The sequence below is a fragment of the Convolutriloba macropyga genome, chromosome 2 (genome assembly GCF_964194025.1).
Source record: "Convolutriloba macropyga chromosome 2, txConMacr16.3, whole genome shotgun sequence".
Taxonomy (NCBI): domain Eukaryota; kingdom Metazoa; phylum Xenacoelomorpha; order Acoela; family Convolutidae; genus Convolutriloba; species Convolutriloba macropyga.
In genome coordinates this window covers 3,143,856-3,157,327 of record NC_134469.1, presented here as the reverse complement: position 1 = coordinate 3,157,327, position 13,472 = coordinate 3,143,856, and the positions used below count along the sequence as shown (strand labels likewise).

Here is a 13,472-nt window from a genome sequence, read left to right as displayed (position 1 = left end):
TTTAGCTATTTTTTAAGGTTTTTGAACTTGAAAAATTCGGGGAAAAATTGACATTTTGGTAATATTTGAAAATAATTATCATTACTTGCAGCAACTTACTTGTCACTCTGAGCCTTGAAATTGTAGATTGCATTGGCATAAATGGGGGTCGGTGCCGCAGTTACCACGGGTGACAAACTTCTCTGAGGCTCCGACGACTTTCCAGTTGTAATAGGAGCTCCCACCTGGTGGGAATAAGTTGTCTTGAAGTTCATCCCAGAAGAGGTTGCAACATTTGGTAACTCTCCTTTCTGAAATGTACGTAAGATTTTATATGTTTAAAATGCTTTTCTGAACTCGGTATTGTTTATGAAAAACCGCTCTGGTGTTCTATATACGATATAAAAAACTTCGATATCATCATGAAGTTTTCAAGTCAAAATAACCAGTTCTAAAATGTTCTCAGACAAGCGTTTGCAAATGAACAAATGAAACTTAAAAGTCTTAGACATATTTATACAATAATTCTGCAAATTTCAACCAAACAGATTTTGGATTTATATCGTTTCACCCCTCTCTACTTACTCAGTTTTTGAGACCCTACACCCCCCCCCCCCGTTGCATAATATTATATAACTCGTTATAATGTAAAAGAAATAAAGAAATGACGCATACGCTTGAGGGGGAGAGGGTGAAAAAATTTATGCCAAATTACACCCAGATTTTCCAATGAAAAGATTACAATACCTGGTTTTCGATTGGGTGCTGTTGCTGGATATTCTGGTATGGTGCATTCTTAGTACTGGCATTGCTTAACGTCGGCGACTGCTCGGAGGTGTTTGACTTTGAAAGAGCATCGTCTCTGCTTTTCGACCTCTTACGGAAGATTTTCTGCAAATACATTTCCTAGTTAGTAACGAAGATCTGAAGAACTTGGACTATAAATTCACCGTAAAGTTAATGAGATGTCGCCAAGAGAGGCTACCAAGCAGAAGACTGACTCTAAATACTGATCGACTTAAATTTAGCCCAAGTAAACATGAGAGCAAAATCAGACGATAATTACATGCACGTTTGGTATAAATAATCAGATCTTAGATCTAATCCATTCCCTTCGCCAGGAGACATAAACGCCGATTAGTCTCATAAATTCTAGAGTACTCTTTGTATAATGCCGGTACCTCTGTATGTTTGAGTGGGCGGGGAAGTTATGTTATGGAAAACCGGTAATCACACACCAACGAAAAATAAAAGGATGGATATTTCAAAATTTCCCCAGCGATCCTGATAAAGATAATATACGAGGACGAAATACAACAAATCATAAGAATTAATTTGGTCTCAAACAACTGATATCTAATCGCAAAACGTTGGAGCAAGGCAACTTAAACGAAAAACGTGTCATTGGGCAATTTCGTTCAAACTAAGGTTCGGGTTTCAATTTTAGTGTCTATGCATGAATAATCTGGTTTCGATATACATTTTCAATGATTCAGGACAGTAGACACAGCAAAATTACACAAAGAACTCCAAGAATTTTAAAAAATTCTCGGCTAACTTAGGTTGAGATTAATTACTTGCAGATAAATCTGCTCATCGAGATTATCAATTATTCAACCGGTAATCAACTAGGAGTAAATAAAAGAGAAGGTGGAATGGAATGGGAAGGGTGAGAGCACCTGGGATCCACAACATGAAGTCCCTCTAGCAGGCTCATCTTCCTCCTCCTCTTCAAACTGAAAAAAAACACAAAAAAACTTTGTCACTATCTTTGTTTAAACTCAGTACTGAGTGACCAGAAAGCCAAAGCAGAGATGGAAGCGAATAGAGAAGCTAGAAAAGGGTAGCCGTAGATCCCAGGACCCCGTGTGAACAAGAAATCGAATCTTATTAAATTGACATTTCGACGAACTGTCAGCTAAAAAATTGTGAAAAAAACAAAGATACGTAAAATTAGCAGTAACAAAAAAGCACTGTTTTATACAATAGCTAAATCTTCAGGAGAAACGTATAATGTTCTCAAAATCTCCATTTGGCTCAGTTTGAAATCAAAATTGGCAATACGCAGTGATACGTACAGCAGTGAAAGCAAAACTCAATGGGTGCAATTTTTCTCCATGGGTGCCATGACCTCCTGAGTCCGATTCCGTCACCTCGACGGAGATATTAACCACTCAGCTATCAGAGCCTTGTCATCGACTCTCTAACAATCTCTCAGAGAGTCTAACGACTCGGCTCTGTTTTGTTTGAACAAAAAAATTTTATTTCGGAGAGAGCAACTCAAGTCTGAAAAAGTCAATTTAGAAGGCAGAGATTTTTCTAGAAGAAAATTTCAAAAATGGTCAGGCGAAAAATTTGCATAAAGACACGCATCTACAATAATTAATTCGAGGGCAATTAAACAGAAGTATTCAGGTATTTACAGGGACTGTACGGATTGGTGACAAAAATGAAAATCAAACAAGCCGCCTAACGTCAAATGAATTGCACTAAACCACAGGCTGGTCAATTTGTGTTAAGGGGGATGAAGCTTAGAACCCAGGGGAATTCGAATTAAAAAAATCAATACCGGTTGAAACACTATATCTCGCCGTCTATTATTTATTGCAACTTCGAACTCTATCGCAAATAACTCAAAATAAAATTTCTCGAAAAAGTTCCAGTTTGTCGAATTGAAAAGCGTAATTACGAAATACATCGACTCAAATTTAGATTCAAAAAAATCTAGAGTAAAAACATAGCCGGCAAATTGCCGGAAAAGTTATATAAAAAGATAACTTCGAGGGAAGTTTCAGTTAGCTTCCAAGATTATACTTTATCCAGCTCCTGAACTCAAACCTATTTAGCTGAATACAAATGCCAGCTAGCAATCGCTCTACTGCAATTTGATAACCTAATGCACTGACTTAAAGACCGTGCTTTATCACATTTCTTTTGATTTTGTTATTATTCTTAAAATGTATTCACTAAACTCAATAAATCAATGGGTAAAAGAATTTAAAACCCATTCAGTTGATATAGTGAGTAAAGAACGTCACGCGTAAAACGTGATTTATGTGAAACGAATTACGTGATTTAAGTAAAAACGAAAAACGTGATCCAAAGGTAAAGCGATTTAAAAAAGCGTCTAAATAATAGCCGTTGAAACTGACCGCCGCTATTGAAAACCGTAGTGCAAACAGTGTTTTTCAAAGCTATTAGAAGTTTGTATACATTCAGGCTGAGAACAAATTTCACTGAAAACAGGCGCTTGTTAACTTAATTTCGTCGCTGGTATAATCAACGTAAATGTCTTTAGAGATCATATACATATCCATTGATTACCTTGCAGCACAGCCGTATTTTGAGAATACAAAAAGGTAGAAAGATATCTTTTGAACAATCAAACATGAATCGACTAACGTCGATCAAATTGCTCTCGAACGACAGGCGGGGCACTTTAAATCAGAGGGGACTGTAGCAAAGGATAATTTATTAAATGATTTTTTATGGGTGCAAAAATCTCCGACTAGAGAGGGATTCGCACTTCCGACCTCAAGCGTCCAGGACAAAACACTCACCACTCGGCTGTCAGGCCCTTTTGATCTAGCTTACAATTGCTTTTATTTTTGCCAGAAAGACTTATTTTCTCAAAAAAGCTATTTATATCAGGCAACAAAAAGAATTCCTGCGTGAAAAAGTCACTCAGGAAGCAAAATCGATGGAATGTTCCAGAAGAAACCGGTGACACTAAAATTTTGCATAAATAACAATGACGTTTACAATAATTGCTTTCAACTTTATTGAAGAGCAATTAATTACCATTTCCGAAGCGCAAAGCAAAAAGATTGCTCGAAAAAGCACTCCGTAACTTAAATAAAAAGTATTACCATTAGGAGCATTTTTTAAATATTATGGACCTAAACATGGTCAAAACAAATCGAACTAAGTCAAACAGACTGCTTCCAAACGCGAAGCCGGGGTGTAACAGTCAGTTAACTGTCCCATTTGAGTTCACCTGCTCAATTCCGAAATTGATCAAGTTGAATCGCCTCCCAGTAATCTTAACATGATTGATAAGCGTCAGCTCCAACTGTGATAAAGGATCGAGGAACTTATGAAATTTCTTTACCTCGAATGCCAATCAGGAGAACTACGAATGATGACATAATCGATCAGCGATGAGAAAAATGAAATAAAGATACAATCTAGATAAACAGAACTCAACAATTGGACAAGAAATGATAAAGCAAAAGCAGGGACGACACTAATGCACAATACATACCAACACATCGTCTAATTCTGGAATCTGACTCCACTGATTCTAAACGCCAAATGAGTGACGTCACTATCGATCCGGACCAACATCCAAACAACGGTCCAAGCTAGCCAGAAGTACGAGGTAAAACCTCTTGAGGTATAAGCATTAGTGGGATAGCTAGAGGGCTTTTTCATCAAATCACTACGGTTTATGGGTTACGTTCCATAGATCAAAGAAACAGATTTTGTGACAGTTGACTTTTTCTGCACCTGGATTTTAATACTAGTAAATTTAATATCGATCAATTATTGACACCTATATTTAGGACAAGCACACTAACTTGCACTTTTGATAATGACTCGAGAGTTTTTCCTACCTAACACCCCCCATTTCCGGAGGAGAAGGCAAAACCAGATCCCATACCTGCTCCGAAACAGATCTATACCTGCTGAGTGTTAATTGCCTAATGATTTAACACTGATTGTTAAAGGAGACACTGATATTCGATTATGCTAATGTTTGAAGCCGATAATTAGGATGATAAATCATTGCAACGATAGTGTAATACCACCAACATTAGGGTTATTACAAGCCTATTCTAACCCTATTTTAACAAACTGTAGCCGTAATACAGTTGATATTATTTCCAACTGCATCATTGATAATTTCTCTAAGTACATCTATCACTAACACCGTGTTACAGTTACAAAAGGGGAGAAAACTCACATGCAAGCTAAGAGAGTCCAAAAGGTGAAAAAGGTGGTCAAACAATCATGCGATAATAATACACTGACACCCAAACGAACTTACACTTAGAACCTGAAACAAAATAGATCACAACTATGATTACATTCTTTTCAATCAAAGTGCGTTTTAATTTTTGGATCTTTTCCGTTTGTGCCCCCCCCCCCCCCCCAGCTTAGTGGGTGCATATCATTTGCATCCCCCCAGACGCACGTGCCATATTTTCACAAAACGGTTTACCATGTAATGGCACATGCTCTGTAAATGGGGGGGGGGCGCATAACGTACTGGGGGCCGGGGGGGGGGGGGGACAAACAGAAAAGATTCATTTTTTTTTCAAACACGCACGTGCATGTTTTCAGATTTCTGCAGTGCCAGATTCTAGAATGCCGGAATTTCCCGTATTGAGCACCAGATCTTAAAATCTTCGGCAGGCATTTGCAAACTTGCGAAGTGTGTTTCAAGCAACGTTACGCGACTCAGCGGAAGTCACTTCAAAATTCTGGCTTATATCTAAAAAACGCTACACAGTTCTCGATTTTAACGCCAGATTTTAAGCAGAGTCACGTAACATATTAAATGGGTGGTAGTTTAAGTGCAAGCAATTGCGTTTGACGCGGACAAATGAGTTTCGATTACATTTGGGCAGAAAAACTAGATTGAAAATATGGCATCTATAAGAATGAAATGTGCACTTTGTAACGCTTCTCTATGCGAAGATTCAACATGACAAATTCAGATCTTTCCTGTGATGCCCCACATCCTGTTTACAAATTAATTTATCGTGTGATTTTAAAAAAGAGTTACTCAAAGCTAAGCTCTCAAGTGGCTCCAAAGTTTTCAGTTGCAAAACTATGCATTTGATTTCCATAAAACTCAGAATTTTTAATAAGAATAAAAAGTTTTATGCAAACGCGTATTTATTCACTCTTAATTATTCTGTCCTCTCCTGAGGTGCGTATATATTGTATTCAACGTGCTCTATCCCATTTCCTGCAACGATCAGTATCAATGATCCGGCAACCACGAGTACAGCAATTTACGATGAAGGTTATTTTGTTCAGCTTCGTTCTCTTTGAGAAACTTCAGAAAAATTAATTTTTCAAAACTATTTTTCCGCTACAAAAATATTTCTATTATATTTGAAGTCTCGGTTAAAAACCACCACGCATCTTCTCATTTCTCTCAAAATAATTTAAATCTTAAACAGTTGTTCCAACATTTTTCGAAAACATGGAACTTTTTGTTATCGCAACATTTTAATAAGATTTTACTGATTTGGGGGAATCCTAGATTAAGATATGTCGTATCAAATCGAAGTTGTTGGCTTTGGCAGTACCCAGCTTGGGAGAGCTGCTAGTATGAGGGGTCAGTAGAGTGGTGGGGGAGGCGAAGTTGGGGGTCAAGCGATGGAGGGAGGGGGGGGGGGGGGGGGGGGGAGGGTTGGGAAGGCTGGACGAGAGTGCTTCCAAAGCACAAGGAGGAGGATGGTGGGTGGACTAGAGGAGTGGTGAGGGGAGGGTTGACCTAGGGGGTCACAGTTTTAAGTTAAGAACAGCCCTTAACACCACAAAAATGACTCGTCAAAACAAGGTCGGTGAATCCTTCTCGGTATAAGGCGTAAGGCTCTAAGAGATCCCGTGCATTGTATGTTTATCCCGTTTTTGAGGATAAAAAGTCAAACGAGGCAGGCAAAGAATCACTCAAGCGGAGGACCACAGGACTAAAACAAATTGCTACAAGATAAGAGACAAAAAAGAAAAGGAAAAAAGAAAAGACGAAAGAGGCAAGAAAGAGAAGCGGAAGAGAAAACAACAATAGAAAAAAAGGAGAAACGAAAAAAATTTAGTTCGAGAGAAAAAAATTAAACTAACTATTCGCAGTCCAAATCTTCATTTGATTTACGTAGAAACTGCCAACAATGATTCAATTGTTTAAACTTAGTTGTATTAAACTTCTGAAACCGAGATCAAGAAACTGAAAGAGAAACGAAACAATAAATTGTTAAAAGAATCAGATCGATCACGCAAACATTTTGCGTGAAATTTTTATCCAGGAGTGAAAGAATTGCAAAAATTCATGTTGAGCAGTATTCTCCATCTTCGGATTTATTTCGGTAATGGAACTTTACTTAGGAGAATCTTTACACTGTTAGGATCTGTGATGCATCACAATTCGTCATTCTTGGACTATTTTGTGTTATGTTATCAGTTTTTCGGCCATTGACCGATTTTTGCATCCGCGGCTATTCGGTCCTTGACCCTTTTGCCACACGCAGCTTTTCGATCATTGAACTTTAGGGCATATGTAGCTTTTCGTACATTGACTTTTGTGACAATGGCAGCTTTTCGGTCAATGACCTTTTTCAAAATGCATGCAAACTCAATGCTCTACTCAATAATTGACCTCAAAGCATGTGTAGACAGAAGCTTCGTTAACCATTGCGCTCAAGTGCAACTTACAATTAATATAATAGATTGAGCGTTATAATCAAATAGTTTATACTTGAGCGAACAAAAAGCAAAACAACCCAATTATAAATTTTTATATCCATTCTTGAGAAATTAGTCTTAAAACAGATGTTTCCTGTGATACGTTAAGGCAGCAAATTGAACTAAATAGCATGAAAATAATCAGATCAGAAAATAATTAGTCTAAACAATTTTCGAGAAAAAATGGCACTTTCTAAATTTTCCTCGAATTAATGGAGCATAGAGCATAAACGAACGACAGGCGGGTGGAAAAACATTTCACCCAACCGGGATTCGAACCATTGACCTCCCACTTCATAAACATTTGCACTTCCGCCTGCTCTATTCGGCCCTAAATTTTCATATGCTGCAACCGACTTTATATTAGCAACAAGATTTACTTCGGCGTGAGAGCAATTCAGGTCACTCAAAAATGAAGAACGAACGCGTGAAAAAGTCACCTGAGAAGTCAGAGAATGTTCCAGAAGAAAAGCGCAAAATAGTCAAGCGAAAAATCTGCATAAAAAAAGACCAACACGTTTACAATAATTGCTATGAACTTCGTTCAAGAGCAATTAAAAATTGTCACGAAAGAAAAGTGGAGTAAAATTAATTGCCGTAAAACGACTGTCTTTAGTTGAATTGAGCACAAACGTGGACGAGGGGCGAAAATTGGGTAGAGTTACAAAATTTAGCCCAAAAACGACACTAATTCTATGAATTTCTGACATAGCGACCTTTTCGGCGATGCGTTCACCTAAGAGGGTATGATTACCCAACTTTTGCTCGAGAGCACCACATTACAAATGCGGCAATTGATAATTCTCATATGATCTGAAAACATACCAATTCAAATATCTTTGCCATTAAAAATGATCCAGGGGCACGGATTACGCATTCTGAGCACGCAGCAGACCAACGGGGATATAGCTCAGTGGTAGAGCGTCCGCTTTGCATGCGGAAGGTCTAGGGTTCGAACCCCCATATCTCCAATTCTTTTATAGTTAACTTGATACGAGGCAGATAAACCAAAATGGTCAGAGCAAATAGCGGATGAAAAACAAACTAAAATAATTCCCACATACACAGTCCGAGAACATTTATAAACGTTCTCTGCTTGCTTTAATCAGTTGGGTCTTCCGATTATCCCCCGCGCGCTTAGTGTCAGATAACCTAAAACCCCCTTCCCCCATCATGGTAAAAAATACGGGTCCGATTATCCCCCGCGCGCTTAGTGTCAGATAACCTAAAACCCCCTTCCCCCATCATGGTAAAAAATACTTTCCCATTATAGCACCCCCCCCCCCCATTAAATTATAGCCCCCCATTATGGTATAATTACCATGATTGGGGGGGGGGGGGGGGGCTATAGGTTATCTGACCACTACGCTGGGGGTGGCGGGGGGGCTATAATCGGAAAGACCCAAAAATACCATAATGGGGGCTGAAATGGGAAAGACCCACGTGTCCTAACGCGCATCTTCGAATGATCAATTATTCATTTAACTCCTTGTTTTCAAATTACCAAATTTGGACACACTTGACTTTGTTCCAATCGTAATGCACCTTGCGCAAATGAGTAATTAGGTAGTTTTAAACCCACACTATATTTTCTGTTTCGGTTCCCTTCTCCGCTTAGTGGGCTAGTAGGCATATATATAACTTTCAGGCCCTCAGGCACACATGTACTCAGTAATATGCTATATAACAACAATTTGTAAATGGAGGTCAAAACAATCTCTGGGGCCGAAACAGAATATGTACTTTAGTTTTAAACCGAAACCATAACTTACATTTTTCTTCTGTTTCTGGCCATCTTTGCCGGAGGGCTTGCCAGAGTCGCCACTCTTTTGACCATCGTTACTATCACTGTTGACAGCAACCCCAACATCCAATGGCGATTGTTGTTCTTTCCCAATCATGGCTGAAGGTGACACAGATTGACCTCTATCAGATGCCACTAATGGATTTCTGTCATTTGTAGTTAAAAGACCGTCTTGGGATGGCTGCATTACTTGCATTGGATATTTCACTTCTTCTGCAAACCAAATTAAATTAATTTGAAAGTTTTTGAGAAACTCAGTCGTCACTCGAAAAAAAATTGGTTTGTACCCCTCTCCCCCGTCCAGTATGTTATGCAACCCCAACTACAGAGCAGGATCTTACATAGTAAATCTTATGATAAAACATGGACGTGCTTCTGGGGTGCAACCACACTGAGCTGGGGGGGGGGGGGGGGCTGGAAACCAAATTGAGTTTAAACAGATTTCTGATAAGCTCAGTGCCTACCCTCGCCTCCCGTAAATATGAATTGAATTTAATCTTTGAATTTAATTCTAAATTGGATTTAAATCTTATGCACCCCGCAACTACAGAGGAGGTGGTTACAGTAAATCATTAATCATTATGATAAAATATGGTACGTGCGTGTCTGGGGGGTGCACCCACTAAGCTGGGGGGGGGGCACAAACGGCAAAGACCCAACCTTTCGTATGTTAACTTATGTTTGCAATGCTAGCTCTTGTTTATTAGGCTATACAATCCGTAATCGATGCCTTCAGATGCAGTCGCTTTAGCTCAAACAGGAATATGAAAACAGAAACTGACTTCATGAGTGTTAAACTTTATAGTTACAGCAACTCAGAGCCAATAATTAGATATGAAATCTCATTCTAGCAATGTTTTGAATAAGAAATTATGTATGCCTACCTGTACGATACAATTGTGAAACATAACCCAACTAAAAACCAAAAAGTCTAGCGTGAAAAATTCACTCAAGTGAAAACGAAAGAATGTTCTAGAAAACGGTCCAGCAAAAATTATGCAGAAAAAAAGACAGACACACTTTTATAGTTAGTCCCATAAAGTTGCAACGCTATCGAACATTAGGTTAAATTTATCTAAGGCAACGCTATCGAACAAAGGTTAAAGTTCAAATTTAAAAACGTGCACAGATCAGCACTTCGTTGTTCATTTGCAGTCATGGGTTTTTCGAACATTGGCCTGAGTTGCAAAGTTGCAACTTTATGGGACTAAAATAATTGGTTCAAACCTCGTTCGGGAGCATTAAAAGCACAAAACAGACTGGTTAGTTTGAAAACTATACCTGAGTTCGGACTGTAATAATCAATATCCACCCCACTATCTCCCTCCTTCGGATTTCGACCACGATCCACAAAATCATTTGTCGGACTCATCAGGTCATTGGGACCATTGTCAAATCTACCAGAATTAGCTCCTGACATACTACCAGAATTCTCTGGTACATTGGGCGGCGACATTGACTGAAATACGGGTTGTTGTTGCATACCATCACGCTGCAATCGGGAGTCCATGAAGTCGCTTCCGTGCGACATCAATGACATCCGACTTCGGTTCGGGTTGTTATCACCGGTCAATAACTGGCTACTCTGGTTCAAAGGCACCCGGCCGGAATTGCTGTCCGTTCCAAAGTTCAAGGCGTCCACACTAATTGACCTGTTCCCTGGCATCGGCTGGACAAATCCGATATTTCTGTATGAAGTTGTACCGTCATTTTTCTTAAACCGTCTGCTGTAGATGCTATTCTCACCTGGGAACCTCTCGTCGCGCTGGCCATAGCTTTCAGGTTTGCTATTAAAATTTGGGAAACTTTTCGCGTCATCAACCGGTGACAAAATCGGATCTGGACCAAATTCGGTCTCTCGTTGGGGGTAAACAGTTGCTTGATGTCTAGTGTCAGGACTACGGTCTTTCAAATTGTTCGAAGAATTATCAAAAGGTTGACCAGGGCCATAATTCTCCCTCGCATCTCGAGGATGGGTTTCCGCCGCTTTGTTCCAAGCCAGGTCCATTTTAGACGAAAACTTCTCGTCTGACGGCTTTTCTTCTTCATGACGTCCTTTGCGCTCATTACTTGCGGCCCGATCGTGCAAACTTTTTGCAACGTCACGAATATCGTCTTTAATCTTCGCTCTATCCTCCTTTCTATCACTTATGGCTTCAATTTTTGTCAAACGATCTTCTGTAACTTGCTTTTTTACCGTTATAAAATACCCGCAATCTTTATGCAGTAAATTTACCTGTTTCAGGTAACTTTCAGTTTCGTCCTCGGGTCCAACTTTCAATAATTTTTTCGTATTCGGGAAATAAATAAACTTTTCAGTCACTTCATTTTGAACTGTCGCCATGTGGTCTTCTGAATAATCGTCGTAAATTTTCACAGGCATACTGAAAACACGAGACGTTTCACTAGTTTGGCTTTCAGGTCTTATTTTTTCGTCGTAATGAACAAGCGAGGCATTCGAACCATGTTTGATATCTTGGTTTTCTTGCTCAGGGAACGGAAATGGCGCCACCGCAGTCGTGCTAGATGATTTAAATTTAGAACTTGGTTCGAAAGGTACCCCTCCAATTTTCTGCCGACTATACGGCTGGGGAATTGAGTTCACAGCCGCAAATTTTGCACTCGTGAAATTATACTCATTAGCATCAGCCTCCGATTCTTTAAAACTTGACTTATTGCTTCCCGGAGGCGAAACAAGCTCGCTCGAATGCTCGTTCAGTCCATAATTTTGAGAGGAAGGTCTGTTAACGTGATCAAATGTCTTTGGCGGTGTTTCATCATACGGCGATAATTGTTTCTTGATCGCTGCTTCTTCGCGTTCACGCTGGTCTTTCTCGACCTCCACCGTTTCGATTCGGGTTTCCCAAAGATCGATTCCACTTTTCACTAACAATGCAGGGTCTTTGCTCTTCAACGATGGCTGGTTTAATCCATAAGGTTTGTTTGTTTCGGGACTGGAGTTTGTATTGCTATCTAAGTTTATAAGATCATCATTACTCTGCACAAGCTTTTTAGGCTCACTTTTCAGAGACCCAGTGGAGCCAAATAGACCCTTGTGATTCCCATTTATTTTTCCATTGCACTTCTGTAGAGTTTCTTCTAAATTTGCCCGCATATTTGCGTCGTTAACGACGTTGGAGGGCGCTTTGCTTGATACTACATTCGGCTTTCGTCTGTAGTTTTCGATTTGAGACTGCATCGAAACGCTATCGTCCGAATCAGAATCAATAAACTTACTCGCACGCGATCCATTGCTTAAGATACCCTTTCGTTCGAAGCTCCCTTCGCGACTTTTGGGCTTCAAACTTAATTTGTAAGTAGACACGGACGCCGGCGGTTGTCTTTTAGCCCCACTGTCAATCATATCCTCTTGCGACCTGGATACGTCGTCATGATTAGGGTCAAATATTGCTTTGAAAGTTTCATCAAGCAGGAGGTCCGTAGAACTTGCCGACTTGTTTTTCACAATTCTTTCTTCGGGGGTTTGGACGGCTCCATTCTGAAAGTCTCCATTATTTGTGTTTTTGAACCTCGAGTTGCGTACGATGAAATCTGTGTCAATAGCAGCTGCGGGTGGCAACTCAGGTCTCAGGGGTTTGATGTCCCTGGGTTCGCGAACCGTGTACCGGTACTGCCTTCTTGCTAGAAAATTTTCATCAACTGAGCTCAATTTCCATTTGCTGTTACTTCCTCGCATTGAGTTTCTTCCCAGTCCGCCTGACGAAGGCATATCTGCAGAACTATCTGGATAATCGTCGAACTTTTTCCTTGCTTCGTTCAGGAACTTCGCTTTATTACTAGTTTTAGCCCGATCCAAACTTTGGGTTCTTCTGTGTTCCCCTTGAAATTTTGAATTATTGTCGTTCATCTGGGACAAATTGTCGAAATAGTTACGAATTTGACGGAATTCATCCGCTCGACGTGGTTTCTCGCGTCTGTATCTTGCAGCTGCCGACGATGCTGCTCCTGGCGACAGGGATTCCCGATTTGGGGAGTCGGTGAAATCACTTGACATTTTGAGGAGCGTTTGCTGGTCGAGAAAGTTTTGACTATGAGGTCGTTGGTGCGCAGGCGCGGCAGTTTGAGCATGCATCGATAAGTTGGTGGGATCTCTGTACATGACGTGGTCGTTGTGAACTCTACTTTTAGACTGTTGAGAAGATGGTTGTCGATTAAATTCAATTGGGTTAGCAGCTGCAAAATGAGACAACTC

The 13,472-nt window shown here is 39.9% G+C and overlaps 1 protein-coding gene and 1 non-coding gene across 5 annotated transcripts in view; one reads left to right on the top strand and one right to left on the bottom strand.

Moving 5' to 3' along the window:
• LOC142355662 (uncharacterized) overlaps positions 1–13,472 on the bottom strand; it is a 62,090-nt gene that overhangs the window by 15,520 nt on the left and 33,098 nt on the right. For 2 of the 4 annotated variants that reach the window (XM_075407766.1, XM_075407745.1), the window contains exons 6-11: positions 10,541–13,453; positions 9,228–9,472; positions 4,244–4,282; positions 1,659–1,715; positions 727–870; positions 100–290 (exon numbers count right to left, since the gene is read on the bottom strand). In XM_075407766.1, coding sequence (XP_075263881.1) covers positions 100–290; positions 727–870; positions 1,659–1,715; positions 4,244–4,282; positions 9,228–9,472; positions 10,541–13,453 — 3,589 coding nt within the window. The remainder of the gene's footprint in view (positions 1–99; positions 291–726; positions 871–1,658; positions 1,716–4,243; positions 4,283–9,227; positions 9,473–10,540; positions 13,454–13,472) is intronic. The other 2 variants (XM_075407753.1, XM_075407760.1) reach the window with 2 other exon arrangements.
• On the top strand, positions 8,355–8,426 carry Trnaa-ugc (transfer RNA alanine (anticodon UGC)). The gene has a single exon. It is a non-coding gene; the product is annotated as a tRNA-Ala (tRNA).